Source organism: Rhinolophus ferrumequinum, chromosome 22 (genome assembly GCF_004115265.2).
Source record: "Rhinolophus ferrumequinum isolate MPI-CBG mRhiFer1 chromosome 22, mRhiFer1_v1.p, whole genome shotgun sequence".
NCBI classification, from domain to species: domain Eukaryota; kingdom Metazoa; phylum Chordata; class Mammalia; order Chiroptera; family Rhinolophidae; genus Rhinolophus; species Rhinolophus ferrumequinum.
The window spans coordinates 51,502,756-51,528,287 of record NC_046305.1 but is presented as its reverse complement, the minus strand read 5'-3'; the positions used below and the strand labels follow the sequence as shown (position 1 = coordinate 51,528,287).

Genomic DNA, 25,532 nt, shown 5'->3' with positions numbered 1-25,532 from the left:
AGAGAGATTTCAAAAGAGGAAACGTTAGGACACATTGACAAACTGGACGTAAGGGGTAGAGGGATGGGAAGGAGAGTGAAAGATGACTTTAAAATTCCTCGCCTGAATCACTGAAGAGTGATTCTCTCTGAGAGAAAGTATGAGAGATTGCATAGGGGAGATAGTCTGGAAGGAAGTCAGTTTCTGACCCTGAGATGACAATATAGCCGAGAGAGGCCTGTCCTATAGACCAGTTGTGAGATAACAGAAAATGTATATATTGGTCTCTGCCCCTGGTTCTTGACACAGACCTTCTAAAACCCTTGTAATTTCTTTTCCCAAATGATAAGAGCACTGGACGTATCTTTGGTTCTAATGTTTGGTCGTTGACCCTGCTTCCTGACCCAGCTCCTAAATTCGTTGGAATTTCCTGGGTGACAGGAACATCTTTTATTCTACTGAGGAGACTCTGGGGGGATACTGGAAGGGGGCTGGTCACCAGAAAGACCAAGCCATGATTAGAAGCTTGGAATTTTCAGTCACACCGCCCCCATCCTCCTCAGGGAGTGGGAAAGGGCTGGAAATGGAGTTGATAATTTTCACGCCTATGTGAGGAGCCTCCATAAAAATCCCAGTAGTTGAGGTTTGGAGAGCTTCCGGTTAGGCACACATCCACATCAGGAAGGTAACATCCTCCATGGAGACAGAAGCGCCTGCACTCAGGACCCTCCCCGACCTCATCCTATGGATCTCTTCATCTGGAGGTTCACCTATATCCTATTCTTTAATAAGCTGGCAAACCGAAGTGTTTCCCTGAGTTCTGTGAGCCTCTCCAGCAAACTAATCAAAGCCAGGGTGGTGGGGGTTAGGGGGAGGGGTCATGGGGACCTCCAATTTGTAGCCAAGTTGGACAGAAGTCATGGGTCATCTGGGGACCTACTACTTGCAGTTGGCCTATGAAGTGGGGGGCAGTCTTGTGGGACTGAGCCTGTCACCTGTGGGATCTGACACTATCTCCAGGTGGTGTCAGAACTGAGTTGAAGTGAAGGACACCCAGCTGGTGTCGCAGAACTGCTTGTTGGTGAGAAGCCCCCCCTTACTTGGTCACCGGAAGTGTCAGAAGTGAAGTGTTCTGTGTAAGTGGTACAGGAGACACACAGATGGAAAACTGAGTTTTTCCTAAACACCGGTGTTTTTCACATTTTCCCCCACAATGATATATTTTACACAGCCGGCGAGTTCACACACAAACAGAGATATAAAACAGATGTAAGGGTCCCTGAACTCCTGCAGACACATGCGAGTTTGGGCCTGGAATACTGACTGGTGAGAGGGAGGCATGGCCCAGGTGTGTGACCAGAATTGAACTGAAGAATTAAGTCACCGGGAGGCATGTCTTCCTTCCCCTCAGCTGTCTGAGGTCCTGCGGTCTAACTCTTGTGACCAACACCCTGTCAGAACTAATAACCGCGCCACCATCTTCCCTCAACCCCAGGTGCCAGAGGGCTCCGGAAGATTCCAGCAGGAAGGCCACACACACTTTTCGAGTTCAAAGTCAGTCTCTCTGCCAACGCACAGAGCACACGGAGCTAGAAATTGCTCACCTTTAAAAAAACATCTTCTTTATCCTCAGCCTACGGGTTTTCCTTGAAGAAGGGGCTAGAGAATATTTAGGTCTCCAACTTTGAGTTTCAAGGCCATGGTGAGTAGAATTGGGACAGGGAATATAGGAAGGCATTTCTCCTTGCAAAGCCGGAGTCCTAAATTGAAGCGTAGAAAAGAGGCCAAGAGCCCTAGGCCAACATCTGTTGGGTGGGAGTCTGAACACACTCAGGCCCAAACTCTGGCTCGAGGGGGCCCAGGGGACTGTCAGAAGCCCCACAGAAACCAGCAACACAATTTGAAGAGCTGGTTAAAGAGAGATGTCTATCTCCGGGGAGGGACATTAGCCTCCTTGGTCTAATTATCATGTCAGAGCACCTTTCCAGAGTAAATCTTGGAATATTTCATAGGGAAAGGTTGTTTTTAAATAGAGATAAAAAAAAAAAAGAGCAAATCCACTTTTGATTTTAGAAACTTAGTTATAAAAAAATCCCCAGGGCACCTATGGTTGAACTGCCATGTCCCTATTAGGCTTTTTTTCTGTTTGGGGCGGGGACCGACAAAGCGGTGGGAGGACAGGGGCAGTTCCCCGAATATAGGACCTAGCCAGACAATCAGCTCTAATGCGTCTTTTGGAGCAAAAATTAATGTAAGACCCAGTATTATATTATATTACATTACATTATATTATAAGACCCTCTCTTATATTAAGACTGGGTCTTATATTAATTTTTGCTCCAAAAGCTGCATTAGAGCTGATTGTCCGGCTAGGTCTTACTTTTGAGGAAACATGGGAGTTGTTTGAGAGGGAAGGAGCCTCCGGCAAGCTGCTTTTCCCACGATGCTCCAGGTTTACAGGAGGCGGCTGCTGACGGCGGCATGTCTGGGCAGCTTTCAACATTCAGCTCAGAGAAACTGGGCTTCGTGGCAAAGGTCCCAGGGAGCCAGACCCAATTCCTCTCCACAAAACATTCAAGAGGCACAGAGGAGTTGGCTTACAAATGACATAACACAGGCAATAAAGAGGCCGCTGAAGGCCTGAGCAGCTCACCACACCTTTTCTCAGGGCCGGTGCCGTATCTCGTTCTCTCAGATGCCCAACCTCCATGTCTAACTGAAAAGGTTGCCAAGATAAAAACGACCTTGCCCTCAACGGCTTTCTCCTCCAGAGCCTCTGCTCCTTTCGGTGGCACACAACTAACCTCTGGGAAGGATACACCAGAGGCACCTTTTTGTCCCAGGAATCTCTCAGCGCCCTGCTGCGAGTGTCCCCAGCGTCTCCAGAAAACCTGATTATCTCCAACCTGGATCTCTGCTCATCCCACCAGGCCCTGGAGGCCCAGGCTGAGAACCTCCCTTTCCTGCGTGGCAGCACACTCCCTCCTTTCTCCAGCCTGGCAAGCCTTCTTGGCATCTTAGGCAACCCCACCCTGCTTCCACCTTCTTAATATTCTGAGAACCAGCAGTCTAGATAGATCCATGCCAAGCAAGAGTGCCAGAGAAAGAGACCCCGGGACCATCAGAAGACAAACCCAGGTCTGGAACGGGTTTCCAGTACATTCTGAAACCTGGAGAAGGGGGCAGGGGGACTAGAGAGACACTGGCCAGGGATGAAGGGGATTGTAGTTCTAGTTTCTTTGGTCCAGAGAAGATTCGTGTCAATTCAGTCCCCATTGGGCCATGCAGTCAGCTGCATTCTTGGCAGAAAGACAAACATCACTGGACGAGGGGAATGATGTGTAGAGACAGCCCCAAACGGTACGCTGAAGAGCTGCAGTCAGCATTTCCAGAGTGCTTTTCATTTCTGCACAGCACGTGGCGTTACTCATTGGTAAATCTCTAATCTCAGGATCTGTGCCTCCGACCAGTTCTTTCCCGACTGAGGACACACAGGCAGGTTCAGAGATCCCACAAGGCCCCACCCCAGACAGCCTCAAAGCCAAAGTCAGGAGCCACCTCCTCCCACCAGGGCCCGGACCATGGAGCTGAGCTGCTGAATGGGGACAGCCAAGTCCTCTGAATGCCAGAGTCCTCACATCACAGTGTCTGGGACATCTGGACACCGCCCAGACGTGGACAACAAAATGCCCATCTTCCAGAGGCACTAATCATGTTCTTTCATCCTCCCTGAAAAGTGAAAAGAAACCAGGCCAGGAGTTCAAACAGACACATTCACATCATTTATTAAATGTACCATACAAAGAATAGGCCACGGGACAAATCAGAAGTGGAAGGGCCCATGACGACCGTCCGGTCTGAACCCCTTGTTTTACAAATGGAAGAACGGCACAAAGAAACCTGAACGCCACTACAGACAAGGCCAATACGTGACGCAGAAACACACGGACTTAAGGCTTCCCAGTCTGAGCCGAATAGAACTGAAAGACTTAATCTATGTTGATTTTTAATTTCTCTGCATCCTATAGTACCATATTCTGATGCTTAGCTCCTTCTTGAGGCTGCAGGAAAGGCCCTAAAGAAAACACAATGCGTGGCAGGGTGATTCAAAGCCAGGAAAATAGACCAACTATGAAGCAGAGGATGCAGAGGGATCAGGGGAAGAATTCAGTTCCTCCCCAAGAGTCCCGCCGACCCGCCCTCTGCCCCCAAACCACAAACACTGAGATCCATTTGCCGCAGGGGCGAAGTACTTGTCTTCCTGAGGGGCAGACCAGGTGTGGCGGAGGAAGGGGCAAGAAGCAGGCAGGGAAGCGAACGAGAAAGGCTTTCTAACAGTGTCGTTCTGAAATGAAGGTCCGTGTCACAACACTGCTGCCAGGGTCAGCACACCCGAACGCGGCAAGAAAAGGCCGCAGAACTCTGGGATGCAAGCAAAAACACCAATAACTTAGCAAAATAAATACAAAGAGAGTTTTGCTGAGCGAGACGCAACCCAGTGCAAACAGGTTTTAGGCTCTGAGTCAGTCGAGAAGACGGGTGTGCTTTGGACTGCATCTCAGGGGAAAAACCCTAAGACATTCCGTCCCACAGAACTGTCTGGGGTCCTACAGACTCCGGGCTAAAAGGTACTTCCTGCAGGTCCATTCCCTCCTCCCCAGAGTGGCCGGCTGGCCAATCAGAGCTCAGGTAGCCCAGTGTCCACCTGAAGGAGGCCTGGGTCAGCAGGAGCGGAGGGTGGACCAAGTAGGAAAACAGTTCGTTGCCAAGAACTGAGCGGTGTTTGCGAGAGGAACTTAGTTCCCCAGGCTACTCTCCAGTCACTGGGGACATGTGTGCCCCCAGCTTCTAAGCTGAGGCAAGTCCTGTCCCCTCTTTCAGCTCTCCTGACTGAGGGGGCAGCTGAACTCCAGTCTACAACAGAAGGGAAGCTCTGCTAAGAGAAAAATAGTAACTATGGAGACGAGGACACCGCCCGGCAGTGTCCAGAGGGGGCGCTCATCCTCCATCCACCCAGCACTCAGAGGCCCGGAGTGCCGGAGACGGCGGGGCGCCAACGACCCCAAGCCCCGCGCAGCCAGGGAACAGTCAGAAGTCAGAGTCAGTGCTAACGGCCTACGGGGCGATGGGCTTCTCCACAGGCGAGAGGCGGCAGTGACAGCGGCGTCAGTCTCCGTCCCCTCATGTTTCCACCACTCGGATGAGAGGCATGGGCTTAGGGCTGGGGGGCTTGGCTATCCTGACGCTGCAAAGAAAATTGGAAACACTGAGTCCCATACGGCTGCCCACCCTTCACAGAGCCGCCCCTCCACGCGTGTCTCTGGAATTCTACACTGCGGTGCCGGCTGAGCTCGCAGGTTCCAAAGGCTTTGAAACAGTCATTGTCAGTGACACCTAAGAGAAGACCTGGACGTGGGACTTTGGTCTGGTGACGGGGGTGATGAAAAGACAGGGGGCAGTTAAACAACTGAGAAGTGGGTCTCGCTGGGACTCTTGATTTTTTTTCAAAGTCTTGGACCTTTTTGAAAATCTCTTGGGGAAACAACAGGCTTTCTCCCTACAACAACGCTCATATTACACATACACAATTTTTGCACGCAGTTTCAGGGGGTTCATCCACCTCTAGCCTCCTGGGGGGGGGGTGGTAGCAGGCTCTACTCTAACCTAGTTAGAAAACGGTTTGGGTGGATCAGATCAGAGACTGAGAGAATAAAGTTGGGATTTAAAAGAGTCTGTCCTTGCCTTGGCTTCCCATAGCTCCGTCCCTCTTTCTTCCACTTCCTCCTTGGGCCCCACGCGGTACACACCCACTCACCTGCCCAGGTTCTCTGTCTTGGCCCAGGTCTGGGTGCTGAAGTTGCTATGGCTGATTTGTTTCTCTATCAGGTGTTCCATCCGGTCGTGCATCTCTAAATTCTGTAACACAAGTTACGAGGTTAGAATTGGCCCTTTCCTGGCTTGCTGTTGGTCACGTTTAACTAGCTCACTGGGGTCTCTCCATCTGTTTGCACTGCTGTCGCCCCCACCCCTACCATGCGTGCCACCACCGGGTGTCCTCTCCCCTCCCCTTCCCTGCTCCAGCCCCCTTCCCCGAGGACGTGTTCTCTCAGTAGTCTGTGCTATAGATCATTTCCTGTATGTCCTCTCTATACATTTCCTGTACATCATTTTCTAGAGTCAGTTGAGATATTTACTTGCCCTTCTAATGCACTATTCTATAAAGTATTCTTAGATCCTTTTTTTTTTAAATGTATTTTATCTCTAAATCTAGACTGCAAACTCCCTGAAGGTCAAACAGCCCTGTTCTCCCATTTCTTTCAATTGTCACACAGTGGCTGCCATCTTCAGGTAGTTGACAGACAGGAAGGGCTCTAAGGGAAGGCGGGAGTTAGACTACGAGGGACTCAGCTAATCGCGCCCATCGCCTCGGCCATGGAGAAGACGCCACCTATCAAATGCCTCCTCCTTCACAGCCCAGCTCCGCTGTCAGTTCCACTGCCAAGACCATACTCAGAATCAAGGGCTCGTCTCCATGCTGCCAGGGCATGGGGCTTGTCCCACAATGACACAGCCCTCCCAAGAGGGGACAGGTCTTTCCACTGGTAGCTACTCCCTAAAGGGTCTCAGACAACATTTACTCAGCTGAACTGAAGACCAGTCCCAGATACTCACTTCCGAGCAGCCGCTGGACAGGACCAAGACCTCCCCCCAAACCCAAGAACTTCTCCCTCCCTCAAGTCCAGTCTTCTCAAGAGCCTGCTCCCTTTCCGGGGCCGCCCAGCACACACACCTCTGCTTCCAGGAAAGCAATTTTCTCCTTGAGCTCCTGGATGGTGGTGTCTTTTGTCTGGATCACAGCTTTTGAATTCTGGAGCTGCAAAGGTGTGGGAGACACTGGAGCTCATTCTGAAATGACTCATTACACACTCATCGAACTTCGCCCCGCTGCCGGAGAAGCCCGCAGAGACAGAACGCAATTTGCGCCATTCACACGGCTTGCTTAGCTTTTCTATAAAACCTTCATCTCAGTCGATATTAAACTGAATTATTCTAGGTATGGGGGTAGGGGTGCAAGGGGATCAGTACCCTGATAATCCAAAGTAATGAATGATTCAAAAACCATTCCTTTGACTTGGGGAAATACAAATTATTTATTCACTTAGGAAATATTTATTGAGTGTTTACTATATGGCAGGCCCTATTCTGGACAATGAGAAATGGCAGTGACCAAGACAGAAAAATCCTAGCCCTCCTGGAGCTGACATGCAGCTAACATGCCCTCCCACTTAGGGTGGGTCTTAAGTTTTCAAAACAGTTCTGCAAATCTTACGGCTGCCACCCTAAGACTCAGACGGGGGAGGCAGAAAATCTGCCACGAGGTACAGGGTTGAAAATCTGCACACAGATAAGTGCGCTTATTGTGACTTAATTGTTCATTTATCATCTCTCTTCAAAGTGTAAAAGAAACTAACCTTTTCCTTCTTTCCCATTGGAAAGCAGAAGGCAAATGACCAAAAACGGGAGAAAAGCAAATCCCAATCATGCAAACCTAGCGACTGGTAGCCAGAGTGTTTCATGGGACACTTAGGCACAGAAGCCCAGCTCCCAGGAGAATAAATAAAAGGGGAGACCTGACAGGCAGGCAGGGCTGGACTCAATGTGGCGCCTTCCCGGGGGTAACCTGAGTCGAGCAGGGGTCCCTGCTTACCTGCTCTATCATCTGCCGGACTTTCCGCTGCTGGCTCTTCAGCATGTCATCCAGGTGATGAATCTTCTCCCGCAGCCCAGCCACCTCCTTTTCCAGGGAAGCAGCCCTGGGGACCAAGGTCAGAAGGCTGAGGCAAGCGGAAAAGATACTTTGCCTACCCAGTCCCAGGGAGGGTCTTGGGCTCGGGGTTCCATCAGGGCTGATCCCCTCTGCCCGACTGCCCAGTGGTCGGCCATAAGGAGCAGGTGAAGGGACACCTTTGAACATCCCAACGGGAGCGTCACTAGAGATCATCTAGACCAAATAAGGAAACTGAGGCTCCGAAAGGTGAGAGGGGATAAGACATTCTGGATAGCTCTAGAGCGCAAAACTAGAACCAACAGGTAGGTAGGCATCCCAGGGAAGTAGGTCTTATGTAGACACAGAAAGACTTTCTTAGAACTAGAGCTGTCAGAAGTAGGCTGCCTCATGTGTAACAAGCTTCTCAGTCCTGGAAAGAATCAAACAGGAGCTGGGATTATGACACCCAGCACCATCAAGCTGGTGGCCGGGATTATATCAAGAAGGAGATCAGATCCAAGGCTCCTTCTAGCTTCTTCACACAAATCTGCTTCTAAGTCTCCAGATGCTGTTTCCTTTGCATCTTCTGAGCAAACTGGGCCAAGATGGCCACAGGTCAGGTGGCTGGATGAGTGTCCTAGAGGTCAGACCTCTGAAGAATTCTGGTACCCAACACTCTCGGGTTCTACCTAGGGAAGCAGACAAGTGCCCGCTGCCAGCAGGTGGGCAGTTCTGAGGTGCACTGGGGTATAATGCAGTCTGAGCCCCCAACGACCTTCCTAAGCTTCAAACATTCTAAGTTTCCACCCTCAGCTCTCCAGTACCATCTTTCTCGGTCTCCTTTTGTATAGAATTTCAGCATTTACGATGCAGAGCTATCACTTGCCATCCCCACGCCTCAGTTTGGGATTATCTGGTCCTTTCCATTTCTCATGCTTCTTCCTCTCCAGCCTGCCTGTGAGCACCCCACCGTTGGGGAAGACGGAGTGCCTGGTAATTTAAAGCAATTCTTGTGATGAAGTCGAGTCAGAAAGGAGGCTACACGTCTGCATGTTCTACGCCAGGCAGGTCTACATCACAGTTATCTCAAAGGAGAGAAAATGCCCCCAGCAGACTGAGGGTTCCAAGTAGGCAAGGATGCTGTCTGTTAACCTTGGAATTCCTTAGAAGGCCCTTCATGTAATGTCTGTTGAACTTGAAAAGGTCCAACTCCTACAGTGGAGATCAGACTCAATGTGCTGATATTAAATTTGATTTACCGCTTGAGATCTTATTTATTAATTGCAAGCAGCATAAAAAATTTCCGACTTCCTGAAGGTCCAGAGTGGCCCAATCTTTGGTCTGTAAGTTTCACCGTCTGAACCCCTGATTAGAGGGCATCTGCAAAACCATCGAACCTCAGAGTAGAAAGGATCTCAGAGAACCCCTATACGCCACTAGACACGTGGTTCTCCGTTTCTGAGTCGGTTCAGTATGTCTTCGCGAAGCTGTTCACTGTATTTTTCATCAGCACAGCTTGTGAGGAAGTTACCCGACTTTACTCTCAAATAGTTTACAGTCAGTTGTTGTTTGGAGACAGGAAACTGGCGTGACAACACCCCATCCACAGGCAGGGTAACGACCTGTGGGACGATGTGCGTCAACGGCAGATGCTTTTCCAGCTCTCAGTTGACCTTGGCTCTCAAACCATAAAAGCCTTTTCTTGAGGACATCACCCCATGAAAAATGAACTCCCCAGGGATGGCGGCCGCTCAAGCAGTCTGTCCCTGGGCGGGGCCCCAAGCTGAGCAGACATCGTGTGAGTCAGAGCTGGAAGATCTGACATCAGCGCCAGCTTCTTCCCCAGGTCTGGCCACCCTGGGAGCTGTAGCCTGCGGGGCCCGCCCTCCCCTCCCTGCACCCCAGCTTCACGGTGAACAGGGCCCTTACTTTTCTTGTTCTGCTCGGCAGTCAGCATTCTTGCTCCGAAGTTCCTCAAGGGCCGCCTCCCCTTCCCTAACCTTCGCCAGCAAGGCCTGATGCTCCTGGAGGGGGCCAAAGAAAGAAAATCGAGGATGAGGGGATGGCAAGTTTCTGCGACAGACTGGGCGCCAGGGCTGGGGCTCAGACCCTACTGGGCCTGGGACAGCTGCCAAAGAGCAGCAGGCCAAGCTGGTTTGATGGGGCACCCTCCCCTCTCAGGGACAAACCTTGCCAGCCTCAGCCAGCTGCCCGGAGGGAGAGCCTGGCCCTGCATTACCCAGGCCCACCGGCCAGCTACGGCCGCCAAAGCTTCAGAAACCAGGCCAAGGGGCTCCTCAAGGGCAGCTGTATCAAGTCGGCTCAAATGGAAATGGGTGCAATTCTAGTGAGCGAGGGCTGAAGCTAGATGAGAGAAATGCCTTCTCTTCCTTAAAGGCTGAAAGGTACTCAAAGGTAGTTGCCAAAGAAAGCTGTGAAGTGTGTTTTTCTGGAGCTGCTCACAAAGGAGCGTCTGCACAGCCATGTCAGTGGAGCCCGGCACCCGCCACCCGGGGTCCGCGCACGACGGGCGGGGTCCAGCGGTTACCATCTCCATGCCCGACAGGCGCCTCTGCAGCTCTCCCACTTCCATCTCCTTCTGCTCCGCTCGGTCCTCTGCTCTCTGCAGGGCCACATGACTCTGCTCTGCCTCTCTCTGATACTGGCTGAGTGTGACCTAAGACACAGACGGGGGATGTGTGTAGTGGGAGGAAAAAAGAGAGCAAGTGTGGGTAAAAACCTTAGAAAAGAGCCCAGGAGCCTGGGCGTGGTGACGGCAGGTGGCGGCAGCTCTGCTAAGCACACCTCCGTCTCCCATCACCACGCTGGGACCACTCGGGTGACGAGCAGGTCAACTCCACGCCCAAGGCGCATTGGCACAAAGTGGGCGGGGCTGCACCTCAGAGCGACACGGGGAACCCACGGCACCACCCCGCAATGGCTGACTTCAACATGCCCTCGCGTTCTCCAAGGACGCCCCAGGTTAACCCAATGCCACGGCTTTCCCACAAATGCAAACACAGAGAAGCCAGGGGAGGGTTATCTCCACACCCTTCCTTCTGTCCTTCCACTCTTCCTCGGCCTCGCTTCAAGCCCTATTGCAGCCTACACACAAAGGCCAAGGGCTGCTAAGCACCAGGAAGAATTTTTTTATTTTAATCTGAGATGACGAACTCATGAGGAAAGGATAGAAGCAGAATTTTAGGATGCAAAAGGAAACAACTTGCCCCCTTCCCCCCCACATGCATTTTCCAACTCCTAATTCTCCTTCGGGGTTCAGCTTAGACTCCCCTTCTTCCAGGGAGCTGCTAAGCCTGGGTGAGGAGCCCCCAGAAGACACACAGCCCTTTCTTCTTAGAGCACTGAGCAGACTGTGCCTGGCCACTCGTGTGCACCCCCCGGTAGGCTGTCAGCTTCACGGTGGCAGAGACCTCGAGCACCATTACATTTCCGGAGCTCAGCAGAGTACCCAGCACGGCCACTGCTCGATGAGATGACAAACAGAATTGACGCTCTTCGTGTCCAACCAACCTATTCAAGGTCACACAGCTAGAACCCAGTGACTCCATCATCCATTTCAATGTTTCCCAGTTACCCGCAATGACCCCACCACCCGTTACCGAAAGAGAACCCACGTAACCTCTGGAAAGCCTAACCGGCCCTGGGAAAACAGAACACCAGCAGCCAGTTTGTCCGGCTCCTCCCAAGTTAGAATCAGGGAGGAGACCGCAAAGCTGAGGATGATGGGTGATGGGACATGTCCACGCTGCACACCGGCCCTGGCCACAGCAGACTCACTGCAAATCCTTCCTGACAGCAACAGCCAGTAGAACGGGAAACCCACGCTTCATGGCAGGTTGTTTTCAAGGTAACTGACAACCTTGCCCTTCCTACTCCCAGGTTCAGAAATGTAGGCCAGAGAGTTTAATTCGTGAGGAGATGCTGAGAAAGCCACCAAACATCCCACGTTAGCCTGGAACAGGACAGCCCCACGGGCAGGAACTTAAAAACAGGGCCTCTCATTTCTGTACATGAACATCGCACCCAGGTCGATGGGTGCTCGGAACACAGCGTCAGCAGGCTATGGGCCAATTCTCACACTTCACTGTAGGATCACAAGGGAAACAGAAAACTACACCCCCTGCCACCGGTGTCCTTGTAGCTCCAGCCAGCCCTGCCCTAAAGGAACCTCTTCATCATAAGAGAGGGTGCCAACCTACCCAACCGTGGGACCAACCCAGGAGCACTGCTGCAGGTGGGTGCTGTGTACCGTGGGGTTTACGGGACAGCCCCTCCGAAGAAGAAGAAGCCAAGGGCGTGTGGCTGCAGCTGTCCAGGGCCTCTGGCCCTGGGCTTGTACTCAGGACACTTTTGCTCAAGCTTTGAAACCCAGGGCAAACAGAGTCCTCCACATGTGGCCAAAGCCGACAAGTATTTCACAGTCCTTCCCAAACCAGAAATTCCTTGCCAGAATTCAGTCTGATCAGTGCTGCAGCCTCAGGCTCCCCTTGCTCCTGTTCTGCTCTAAGAAGGTAGGAACAGCCGGTCAGCAAGCGAATGCGTCACCAACCACATTACCCCAGTTGCGAAAGCTGAAATAGATGCAGCGAACATCTTCGCTGCACAGCTATTGTTCCGAGCGAACTAATCTTTGTACTGCCCAACGTCCAAACCACGCAGGAGAGGAAAACCTACCTGCCTCTTACACGGGTCACTCAGAACAACAGAGGAGAGCTTGTATTTCTAAAATCCTTTAGAGTCATGAATATATTTACATATATTATCTCACTCAATCCACACGCCAAACTCGTGAGGGATAGTCCATGACTGCTTTTTACAAAAGTTGAAACCGATGCTTAGGGAGGTTAAATTCCTTGCTCAAATAAACACTTCGGCTGCAAGGGAAGCAGCCGATCTTTCTCAGTGCCCTCCTTTCTCACCCTCAAAACTCGTCTCAGTCTCGTGAGAGAGAAGAGTTCAGGGTGGCCTTCCTCTTTCCACCAGCTCCCGGCATGCCTGGGCAGGGCATAAGCCTATCATTACATATTTATGACATAAATACTTTACGTGTGGATGAATAATAGCAGATAACGCATGGTTAATCTCACACAGAGTAGTTAGAAACACCGCCCAGTGTTTGCACACTGTATCTCAGGTTATACTCAAAGAATTATCTGGAAAAGTACGGAAGACTTCACACACTTTTAATAGTGGGGGCTTTCACTTTCTACTTAGACACTTTTTTTTAAGGAGGGCACAGTTCACCGTGGCCCATGCAGGGATTGAACCGGCAACCTTGGTGTTATACGCACCATGCTCTAACCGGCCACCCCACTTTTGTATTTTTTAAATCTATAATAATCCAGTATTACTTTTATAACAACAATTGAGATATTTGTTCAAGATCACAAAGCTCTGCAAAGTAAAGCCAAGACTAGATTTAAAGCCCCCTGACTCTATGGGCACCGTTCTTTCTACAGCCGCAAAGATTCATCCATTTGTCCAGTACACAAAAGGTGCCCAGCTTATGACAGGTACGCCAGGCACCAAGGAGGCAGTGGAGAAGCTGACAGCAACAGTCCTTGCCTACATGGTACCTGGAGCCCAGTAGTTCTTATCGTGGTACTTAGTGAAACGACTTTTGAATGACCCGCTCTCCAAGACCAGCACCACCGCTCAACTTTAGCAGAGCTGACTTTGACCTATGGGCTAGCCTTGGACAACAAAAACTATGAACATCCAGCAGAGGGACAAGGAGACAGGAAGTGCCCCAGTGGATGGCACCCATCCAGAAAGACATGAAGTCCATACCGAGAAGGTTTCGGGTACCTGTATCCAGCAGCCCCACCTTTGGGGCACCTTCTCCCCAAATCCCACATCTCACCTCAAAAGCCACACGGTCTGACTGGTGCTGCCAATCAGCCTCCCGCAGCTTGGCTAGCAAGTCCCTCACGGTCTTCCTCAAGCTCTCAGCATCTTCATTTACACAGGTGTCCACCTATGGCCAGAGCAGGGAAGGGAAGGTGAAGCCACCATGTGTGTGACTTGGTAAGAGAAGGTTCACCCCAACACACACTTGTTAGGACCATCGTGCTCAGACCACCCTCACAAAAAAACTCACATCACACAGGGGAGAGTGGGTGCTGGGCACCCAGAGTTCTGAGTTCTTCATATGAAAACACTCTCTCCTCAGACCCTAAGAAACTCAACGAGCCTCAAGTCAGCCGATTATTTTAGGACACACTCAGTCATTTTTATCCGTGTATCAGCTGATTAACAGGTGTGTGTGTGTGTGTGTGTGTGTGTGTGTGTGTGTGTGTGTGTTCTGCTTCCATCAGACCAGCTCTCTGACAGCGGAGACCTTGTGCCCCTTTGAGTGCAGCCTCAAGGGCAGGGACTGTATCACACCCATCACGAGGGTGCATCCCAAACGCACGTCTTTTGCTATTCTCTGCACCTAGCACAGAGATCGGCACATAAAGGGTTACTGATGGACGGGCAGGTTTGGGGCAAAAGCACCCCATCGGCCCAGGAGTGAATCCATGGAGAAAAAGGTCTCTCCCCAGACGTGCCCACCGTGGGCTGGCAGTTAGGGCTGAGTTGGCAGGTAGGGTCTGGCACCCACCTGGGCCGCCTAGGTACCTGACACCAATTACCAGCTAGCTCCCTGTGAGTCTGACAGGAAAACCTGTCTTGCACAGTGGGAAGCAGCAACACCTTCAAACCAGGACACAGAGCTCTCAGCTGGGAAGGAGGTGAGGGGTCCCAGTCGCTGGGTCATTACTGAGTCCTGTGGGCTTTCGGACACCTCACCACACCCTGCCTTATGTACGGGCTGCTTCAGAAACAAGATAACATCCGGTAGGGCTTGGAGCTCATGAGAAGAAAGAGGCTGAACAGATAATACCAGGTGTTATTACATCTTGCTGCCAACAGCACATTTGCCAAATATGGTGATTCAGGGGAAGGGAAAAATCCAAGCTGTACATCTGAAGTGAGCGGCCAGAACCATAACATTCCAAATCCAGCCGTCAGGAAGTTCTCTGGCCAGGTCTCCATATCTCTACCTAAGCTGCCGGCCAGGTGAGAACGATTTAAAAGGCTCCTGGAGCATAACTATTATGTGTCTACTTCAGAGGGTGTTCTCAGAGGACTATTTAATGACACGGATAATTTTCATGATATAGAGAAAAAAGGGAGTTATGAAATCGCACGTAGGAGTTAGAAATAACAAACTGGACTTTAACACAGCAACGTAGATAGATCTAAAAGCGTGGTGTTGTATAAAAAGGAAGAAACAAAAATATAGTATCAGTTCTTTATGAAAATTGAAAATATATTTAATAGGCATATTTATATCATACTTTGAATATATTAGAGTGAGTACCTTTTGGTGGGGGAAGGGAGAGGACGAAAAAAAAAAACAAAAATGTAAAACCAGGGAGAGGCCTTTGGGGGTAGGCCTCATTCAGCTCTGTACCTGAGAGCCAAAAACCCAGCCCCCCAAAAAACACCCACCCAAACAAATACAAAGAAATGCTATACACAGTATGATCTCAATATTGTAAATAGACATATATTTGCAGTGAAGGAAAGGCAAAAGAAATGACACCAAACTGTGGGTTTTCTCTGGGTAGATTACAATTGATTTTTTTTCTTTTACTTTAGTATCTGAATTTGCAAAATTTTCTATAATAAACAAGTCTTTGTATTATATAGTCTCACAAAATAATAACATGTCATTTTTTTTAAAAGTACAGCCGTGTTTGTCAATTATACCTCAATAAAGTGGGGGGGGGGATTTAAAAAAAAAGTACAGCCATGGGAGGAAAAAGTCTGTTGTTACTCAAAAGCATGAGGTAGATTTATAAGTACTAACATGGAATGAAGGTTGTACTATACTCTTCAGTTTAAAAAAGTAAAAAAGCAAGGAATTTATTGATCATGACCTTGTACGTGTGAAAAATATGTGTATATTACATACATACATTTATGCATGTACATATGGTACCTGGGTATATATTAAGATACACACAGGCATACATACATGTGATATTTAAATATAGTTGTCTATGTGTAGAAAAACACTCTAGAACACAGGTACTCAACTTTGGCTAAACATTACAATCACCTGAAGAGACTTTAAGAGTCCTGATGCCAGGGCCACATCTCAGACCAATTAAATTACAATCTCTGGGGTCGGCACAGAGGCATCATGTCCTTTAAAGCTCCGAAGGCCATTGCAAGGGGCAGCGAAGGCTGACAAGCCACCGTTCTAGAAGGATCCACCCACTTCAGTCAGTTAACAGTAGATCCTTCCAAGGAATAGGATTGGGAGAGGAGAACTTCCACTTTATGTTCCTCCATTGTTCGAATTTTTACAACAAGTAAGTACTACACTTATTATACTTAGTGAGAGAGAAAGCAATAAACAAAGGGATCAGGGAGGAGGACATGTGTCTCCTGGCTAAGCAGGAGTTACCAGCTTTCCCTGTCACCTACCTCAGGGAGGCTGCTGTACAGGGTGCTGGGACTTTCACTGAAGCCATTTGGCTTTTCTAGCACCACCTGTTCAAAGAAAAATAAAATTGGTGGTTAAATCGGTCCCAAGCAAACAACTTCAAAACAATTATTCTCCTAAAAGCTCAAACCTTAGATAGATAGATAGATAGATAGATAGATAGATAGATAGATAGATAGATAGATAGATGAGAGAGAAGGAGGAAGAGGAAGAAAAGAAGGAAGGGAGGGAGGGAGGGAGGAAAGGTGGGAGGAGGAAGGGAGAGAGGAAACAAAGACGCCCAGTGCTGTGTGGGAAAAGTGGAAAGGAGAGGAGTGGAGAACCTCCTGCGGCCTTGAGAGGGAATTGAGAGGGAATACTCGAGCCTTGTGGGGAGGACGAAAGAAACCGCAGGCTAAAGCCCTTTCAGCAGACTGGAAAGTATGCAGGCCCAGTCCTTGCAGCCCAGGGAATACAAGCAGCCGCCTGCCACAAACAAAGCGTTTCCCTCACCCCGGGGATTCTGACAAGGTTTGACAAAGCATAAATCAAAAGGGGAAGCAGCGTGTGCTGCAATTCTTTCCAACCCAAAGCCTGATTATTTATCACATGACTGCTGGTTTGTGCAAACAAGGGGCCTGGACTTCTGGGCCAGTCTCTCAGCACAGTATGTTCTTCAGTCACCTGACAAAGCACCTCCCACCAACCAGATGTGAGCTCAGGTAGTGAAAGTCCTACCTTCAGCCAAAGCAAAATGCATTAGGACCAATCGGCCGCCACGCAGCCAGTACACGCCCAAACCAAAGGGAAATTCGGCTGCCATTAGCTCTAGGTCACAGTTCCCCTCTGGAGCAGGAGGGCAGGGGCTGCTGGAGAAACACCATCCCACCCAAACCAAACACCAGTGACGAATCGACAGGAGGATGAGGGTGAAGTCGTGAAAGAGACAGTTCTACTTCCCTCGGGACATTTCTATCCTCAAATTGTAGAAAAGCTGAAAAGCAGGATCTAAAGATTGTCCATCCCAATAAGGCTCGGGCAATCGATTCAATCGCACAAACATTTCCTGGACCTTCTGCATCCCGGCCCCTGTGCTGGGTGTGGGGATGCAGAGACGGGGGTGGACCCTGACCTGGGGGGGGGTCTTCCCCCTCCCAGGGAAGAGGCAGTGATATGCACAGGTAAATAACAGCCAAGGACCCAGGCTTCCACTTTACACTACAGGTGTCAGCCAAATTAAACAAGATCAACTTACAAGTTTAGAGTTTTAGGTGACTGTCAGCTTTATAAGACACAGGATGGATCCCACAATCCTTATAGATAAGATGTTTTGCCAATGCCATAATGATAATTTTATTTATATAAATTTAATATTGGGACAGCGTATTAGGCACTGGTGTACTTATACCGTGTTTGCCCGAAAATAAGACCTAGCGGGACCATCAGCTCTAATGCGTCTTTTGGAGCAAAAATTAATACAACACCCGGTCTTATTTTAATATAATATAAGACCGGGTAGAATAGAATAGAATAGAATAGAATAGAATAGAATAGAATAGAATACCGGGTCTTATGCTAATTTTTGCTCCAAAAGATGCATTAGAGCTGATGGTCCGGCGAGATCTTATTTTCGGGGAAACGCGGTTGGCGGGCTGATAATGTGTCAACGCCAGTGCCCATGCTGGAGCACCCTAACAAGGCAGCACCGCCTATATTCTCTCCTCTCCTGGCAGCAGTATTAGATTTGGCACCCAGTGGGTGACTGGTAAATGGGACTGCCTGGTACGACCCCGCCTCCTCAGTGGGGACCCAGCCTCGGATCATTTCCCGTTACCTGTATCTCCTGTCTATGGCGACCCTCTCCTGGATCCCTTTCGAGCTTGCTACTTATATCCTCCCGGAGCTTCTGCAGGCAGCTCCTGGCCTAAGAAGGGAGGGGAAGAGGCTTTAGGTTTGGGATAAGGAAAGAGAGCACGCCAACTCATTCACCTGTGCCCATCCCCACCCTTACTCCAAGGAGTCAGGTACCACTCTGGGCTCTGGCTGGGGGAAGGAGGGACCCTCGTCACGTGGGGCTGCAGCCTAGTCTCTCCTGTACAAGCAATAAAATAAGCAAACCCTCTGCCCTGGGGAGCTAACATTTTAGGTGGGGAGACACACAACACAAAAGACAAATAAATAAAAACACGTAATGTTATATGGAGACAAGTGCCGGGGTGAGGGTGAGGAAAAGCTGGGGAAGCAAAGCTGGTCATTTTAGATAGGAGGGGATAAGGCTAGGCACCTGGTACTTAAATCGGATCCTACAAAAGAAGGGAGCCCCCAGAATGTGAGATTTAGAGAAAGGACCTAGGTCAGTTCCACAGAAAGAAGGGGTACCCACCTCCTGGATGTACTGGACCTCACTCTTCAGCTGGTTAATATTCTTCTCATGGATCATCTTATCTCCAGACCTCCCCTTCAAGTACACCTAACATATGGAAAAGAATGCTATGTAGTTAAGAAACCTCCAGCTAAATGAACTCTACACAGGTACACCCATACACTGCTGGTGGGAGGATAAACTGTTAAAACCTTTCTGGGAGGCAATTTGGTGATTCAGATCAGAAGACTTACAACTACGTTTACTCTTTGATCTATCAAATCTACTTCTGGAAATTTATCCTAATGAAATAAATTTAGTTAAACTGGCATAAACACTCATATATATGTAAATTCATGGAAAGTGGGTAAAGGGGATTTATACATTTTTCTCTGTATGCCATGTTTGAATCATTTGCAATTGAGAAAATGTTTCTGTATTACCTGTGCTATAAAACACATACACACAACTGACTAGCGTATATGTTCCACAAAATATTGCTTATGGCAGCAAAAAAACAAACAGACAAAATGTCCAACAATGAAGAATGACTTAAATGAATTATGGAATAGCTATAATAGAATACTACGCAGCCATTGGAATGCCAGATGTTTACAATTATGGACACAGAAGACGTTATAAACCACCATTAAAGGGGGGGAGCAAGCAAACTGTAGAATAAAGTGTACAATACAACTTTATTTTTTGAAAAAATGCATAAGAATATAAAAATGTCTGAGAGAATATACAATAAAGTGTTAACAATGATTACATTGATAGACTTATGGAATAGTTTTACTTTCTTCAAGGTCAGGCAATGACTTTGAGTAAGAAAAAAATTAATTAAAGGCATCCAAATTGCAGATGACACGATCATGTATATAGAATAATCTAAGGAATCCACGGAAAAACTATTAGAACAAATAAAGGAATTCAGTAAGGTTGTTGGATTTAAGAGGAATATACAAAAAAAATACCTGTAGTTGTACTTTTATATAATAGCAATAAACAATCTAAAAATGAAATTAATAAAACAATTCCATTTATAACAGCAACAACAAAAAAATACTTTGAAATCCATTTAAGAATGTTCAAGACTTTCTGAAAACTACTGAACACTATTAAAAGAAATAAAAACCCCCAAAATGCACAACATCCCGTTTTTATGGATGGGAAAGCTTAATATTGTTAAGATGGCAATATTCCCAAATTGATCCACAGATTCAACAAAATTCATATCAAAATCAAAGCTGGAGTCTTTACAAAAACTGACAAATTGATCCTAAAATTCAGATAAAAATGCAAAGTATCCTAAATAGCTATAGCAATCTTGAAAAAGAACAAATTTAATACAAAGCTACAGAAATCAAGATAGAGTAGGACTAGCATAAGGATAGATATAGATCAATGGAATATAATTGAGAGTCCAGAAATAATAATAATAATAATAATAATAATAATGATAATAATAATAATATATACTCAACAGATTTTGGACAAGGGTGCCAATACCATTCAATGAGGGAAGAACAGTCTTTTCAATAAACAATGTTGGTAAAAGAATCCACATGCAAAAGAATGAAGTTGGACCCCTTCCTCGCAACACACACAAAAATTAACCTGAGATGGATCATAGACCTAATTTGTAAGAGCTGCAATTCTCTGAAGAAAATGTAGGAATAAATCTTTGTGGCCTTGATTAGGCCAAGCCTTCTTAGATTCGATACCAAAAGCAAAAGTGACCAAAAAACATATATAAATTGGATTTCATCACATTAAAAACTTTTGTTTCAAAGGCCATCATCAAGAAAATGTTAAAAACCCCAAACAAACCCACAGAATGGGAGAAAAGTTTTTAAATACTTCCAAACCATATCTGTAAGAAAGGTCTAGCATCCAGAATATAAAAAGAACCCTTACATCTAAACAATTAAAACACAACTGAATTTTTAAATGGGCAAAGGATTTGAAAAAAATATTCTCCATAAAAGATACTCAAATGAGCAACAAAGATATGAAAAGATGTCATGAAATGCAAATTAAAACTACAAACTACCACCTCCTATCCACTAGGATCGCTATAATCAAAAAACTGGGTAATAACAAGGCTTGGTGAGGATGTAGAGAAATCGGAATCCTCACACAGTGCTGATGGGAATGGAAAAGAGAGCAGATGCTTTGGGGAAAAGTCTGGTAGCTCCTCAAAATATTAAATACAGAGTTACCACGTGACCTAGCAATTTCACTTCTGGTAGATACCAAGAGAATTGGAAACATGTTCACGCAAAAAATGGTACATGAACATTCAAAGCAGCATTATTCATAATAGCCAGAAAGTGGAAACAACCCAAGTATCCATCACTTGAAGAATGGGTAACAAAATGTGATATAGCCACTCAAGAGAACATTATTCAGCCATTAAAAGGAGTAAGTACCGACATGTTAAACATGGCTGAACCTTGAAAACGTTATGCTAAGGGAGAGCATCCGGGCACAAAAGGCCACATGTATGATTCCACTTATATGAAATGTCTAGAAGAAGCAGATAGTAGTTTGGGGATTGCCAGGAGCTGGAAAGATGACTGAAAATGTTCTGGAATGAATAGCGGTGATGGTCGCTCAGCTCCGTGAATGTACTAAAAACCACTGAAATATGTAGTTTAACTGAGTCGACTGTGGGGTGTGTGAATTATATCTCAAAAAGATGTTTTTTACAAATAACAAAAATTTTAATTTTAAAAAATAAGTTCCATACACACACCTCTCATCTGTCTTTCCAACCTCCAGCGCCTACACATGGACAGTGGCTAGGTACCTAAAATCCATCCCATCCACCGCTGTGCCAGGGGCCAGGCTGCACCAACGTCACTAGAGACCAACTGTGGTCTCCTGGGGTCAATTACTATCTTTCCAGGAGATGGCCCGGAACTAGCATTGCAGGGCTGGTCCTTCCTAGTCAAGCCATCAGCTCCCTTTGGCAAAAGCCATTCCCTCCCTCGTGCCTGTAGGGAGAACGGGTGGGGGGAGAGCAGGTGGGGGGGAATCAGCTCACCTTAATGATCTCCTCGTGTCCGTCGTTGGACTCCACCAGTTCTGAGGCCAGAGAATGGCCGGTTGAGCAGCCAGACACCATGGCATAGGTCTTTCTGCCCGCCTGCGAGAGAGAGAGAGAGAGAGAGAGAGAGAGAGAGAGAGAGAGAGGGGCTCAGAAATCGTATGGCAAGCTCCAAACTTCTGCCCCTTGACCAATGCAGAAGACCTGCTCCTCGAAAGACTTGAAGGGTTAGTCTGACTTTTTCCTCCAAAAAGTCGATTCAAAACCTCTATCAGAAGCCACACAGCAGCACAAACACCACACGAGGAAAATTAGTAGAAACCGCAGGTTAGTTTTCATTTTAGTGGCAGGTCTCCCCATCCCCCAAAGCAGCGCGCAATGCTGAGGTCAGCTGGGGGTGTCAGAAAGGAAATGTTCCCAGGGGAGCAGGGATGGCCCCAGGCAGCACTGGGATGAGGGGTCCGCGGCAAGGAAGAAGTGGCTGAGGGTAGGAGGCTTCCCCCCCAGACACCTCCATACCTTCTGGGCTATGTGTTCAAGTTCATCTCCTGTCAGTTCACTCTGGAGGGTCAGTCTGACAATGTCCATGCTGCCCTAACAATGATAATGAAGCGACAAAAACCCTTTACCTTTAGTCTACGACAGGTGCAGGTACACCTTTGCCAGCCCTGTGCAGTGGGCCTTATTATTGCCATTTCAGACAAAAACCAAGCTGAGGTCTGGGAAGGTGACATTAGCTTGTCCAAGATCAGATCACCACTGGGTGGTAGGATGTCTCTTTCCAGTGCTCTTTCCACCACACCAGAGACGACACAGCACACTGCTCCATGCAGCTCCAGGGGCTTCCCTGGCCTCAGATTACAGGAAGCACATTACACAGACCCGCTTTCCCCAACCCTCCAGAGGACATTCCTGGACTGGTCGTCCCCAATCCAGAATTTCTGCACCTGAGAGCCAACCAGGAAGTTATTGATATTCTTTACCAGACTAAGATATCCTTCCTGAACCAAACTATAGAAAGATACCTGAATCCAAACCTCTATTTCTATGAGCCACACAAAATCATCCAAATGAAAGCAGGCAAGATAACAGGTATTTATTTAGAGATTGGCCTACTTTCAAGGGAAGAAACAGATTTTTTGTTTTCATAACTCAAAAGGTTTAAAAAACATATTATGGGAAAAATGGAAAACCTGAGGGGAAAAAACATGTAGCAAGAGGGAAAGTAGGGGCTGGAGATTCGGGGATATAATAACTTTGAGAGGGTCAGCAAGACAGAATGGACCAAAGCCTGCCAATAACGGGTTATGTGTCGAGGTGGGTGAGAGGCTTAGCCACTCCAGGCCTCTGGTTCCCACCAGAAAAAATCAGAGGTTGGACTAAGTCTCTCTAAGGATCCTTCCAGCTTCAATACCATGACAGCAAGAAAGAGGAATATATGCCTCTCCCAGGCAATAAAGAGAAGATGGTGGTAAATTACCAAGGATGAAAGTGACCTTGAGGTCAAGTGGTCATCCCCTGCCTTGAGGTCCAGAAATACAAATGCCATCTTACTCTTAACAGATTTTAAGGAACCCTCTTAACCTTCCAAATGTCTGTTGGAAGGAAAGGAGGAAGAAAGGATGGACTCTGCCCAGGGAGTTGGGAGAAGCTCCTACGGGCGGCAATAGTCCTTCCTACAAAAGAAAAGAGCAACTTGGCGGAGAAATCAGTCTCTGTGATCCAGATATTTCACCCTCAGTGTTCTCATTGTAAAATGGGAATACTACCATCCAACTGAGGGGTTTTTTGTTGAAGATTAACTGAAAATGTGTGGAGGTTGTTCTCTGCCACATGAGAGGGGGTGCTCTTATTAGCCTCCTCCCACTTCTTGGAACGAACCCAAATTTAGGAAAGATGGAAGACACCCCCACATGACCCGTCAGCCTTCTCAATTCTGGCAACGTAGCTGGTTTTACACCTTAATTCCTACCAAATAAAAGCCCTGTCCTTAGTGTAACATTTAAGGTTCTCCATAGTCTGGGTCAACTCATCTCTTCTGCCACTGCCCCTCTATGTCCCACATCCAGTACATGCCATGCTTTCCCACTTCAGTGACTTTGCTGTCATCCTTTCCCTTTTAAATGTCCTCTCTTTCAATTTTCACTCGGGCATCTGCAAGTCCCTCACAAGTTCACATTCAAATGCCACATCTTCCATGATGCTTCCCAACATCCTGTGGGCGACACATCCGGCCCTCTCTGAGCTTGCTCAGCACTACGGAGCCTCCTGTGGCACCTGCCTCTTAGTTATTTGTGTTCCCTGAGGAACCGCCCCTGCTAACTGTTAACTCCTTGTGGGTGGCTGTGGGCCGCAACCCTTCACGCAGGTAAATATTTTCTGAACGCACAGTGAGTGCTCCATGACATCTAGATCAAGAGAACATTACAAAAGAAAAAAGGGGAAATGATTTCAAAATCGTCAGAGCAGCTGCCAATTTTCCCCCAGGGCACTGGCATGCACTTTGATTAAAACACAGTCTCCCCACACCTGGAGGCAGTTGGAAAAAGCTGGGGCATCCCTCAGCTAGAACAAAGGAGTTATTAGCCAATGAAGAATATCAAGTCTGGTTTATTTCATGAACCCAGGCATTCCCATTGGAAGAGCATAGATAACTAGGCTGGACTGGGGCCCTGAAAGGTCACCTCATCCATTCACATCATCAGAATCCCAGACAGAGAAGAGAAAGTGGGAGAGCTGAAAAAGTACTCAAAAAAATAATGGCTGAAAACTTGCCAAATTTGGCAAAAATTATAAACTTACACATGCAAAGAGCTAGGCAAATCCCAAAGAGGATAAACCCAAAATTCATGCCAAGACACATCAAAATTAAACTTCTGATAATTAAAGACAAAGAAAAAAATCTTGAAAGCAGCCAGAGAAAAATGACATCTTACCTACAGAGGGAAAACAATTTGAATAACAGCAGATTTTTCATCAGAAACTGTGAAGACCAGAAGGAAATGACACACTATTTTCAAATGCTGAAACAAACAAACAAGCAAGCAAACAAAACTCAATTGAGAATCCTATTCCTGGAAAAATATCCTTCAGGAAAGGGGGAAATCAAGACATTCTCAGGTAAAGGAAAACTAAGAGAATATCTTACCAGTAGACCTACACTAAAAGAATGCCTTTAAAATGTCTCTAAACAGGAAACAATAAAAAAGGAAACTTAGAACATTAGGAAGAAACATGAGTAGCAAAAATATGAGTAAATACAATAAGCATTCCTTTTTCCTCTTGGGTTTTCTAAATTATGTTTGATGACTGAAGCTAAAATCATGACACTGTCTGATATCATTCTAAATGTATACAAAGAAAATATTTAAATTAATTATATTATAAATAGGAGAGAATAAAAGGATATAAAGGAAGGTAAGGGTCTGTACTTCACTCAAAACTGATAAAATGACAACACCAGTAGGCTGTGATAAGATATATATATATATATATATATATATATATACACACACACGCACACACATATACATATATGTGTGTGTATACACACACACACACACACACACACACACATATGCCTAGAGCAATCACTAAAAATCTTATACAGATAACACTCAAAAACACTATAAAGGAATCAAAATGGAATCCTAAAAAGTGTTCAAGAAAGGCAGGGAGAGGAACACAGAGAAGTGAAAAACAGAGAGAACCAAAACCAAAAATAAAATAACAGGCTTACCATATCAATAATTACATTAAATATAAGTGGTCTAACTACACCAATTAAAAAATAGAGATTGGCAGAATGGATTTAGAAAACATGACTCAATATATGCTGTCTACAAGAAATATTAAATATAAAGATAAA

General features: G+C 47.1%; 1 protein-coding gene across 2 annotated transcripts in view; it reads right to left on the bottom strand.

Annotated features, from left to right (window-relative positions):
- Positions 1-4,867: 4,867 nt before the first annotated feature.
- The window catches only part of TUFT1 (tuftelin 1), a 34,665-nt gene continuing 14,000 nt past the window's right edge, over positions 4,868-25,532 (bottom strand). Inside the window, exons 2-13 of one of the 2 annotated variants that reach the window (XM_033093687.1) lie at positions 22,184-22,258; positions 21,662-21,763; positions 18,631-18,717; positions 18,082-18,171; positions 16,250-16,315; positions 13,632-13,745; positions 10,296-10,424; positions 9,677-9,771; positions 7,688-7,793; positions 6,770-6,853; positions 5,795-5,895; positions 4,868-5,224 (exon numbers count right to left, since the gene is read on the bottom strand). In XM_033093687.1, the coding sequence (XP_032949578.1) occupies positions 5,161-5,224; positions 5,795-5,895; positions 6,770-6,853; positions 7,688-7,793; positions 9,677-9,771; positions 10,296-10,424; positions 13,632-13,745; positions 16,250-16,315; positions 18,082-18,171; positions 18,631-18,717; positions 21,662-21,763; positions 22,184-22,258 (1,113 nt within the window). In that variant the 3' untranslated portion in view covers positions 4,868-5,160. The remainder of the gene's footprint in view (positions 5,225-5,794; positions 5,896-6,769; positions 6,854-7,687; positions 7,794-9,676; positions 9,772-10,295; positions 10,425-13,631; positions 13,746-16,249; positions 16,316-18,081; positions 18,172-18,630; positions 18,718-21,661; positions 21,764-22,183; positions 22,259-25,532) is intronic. The other variant, XM_033093688.1, reaches the window with a different exon arrangement.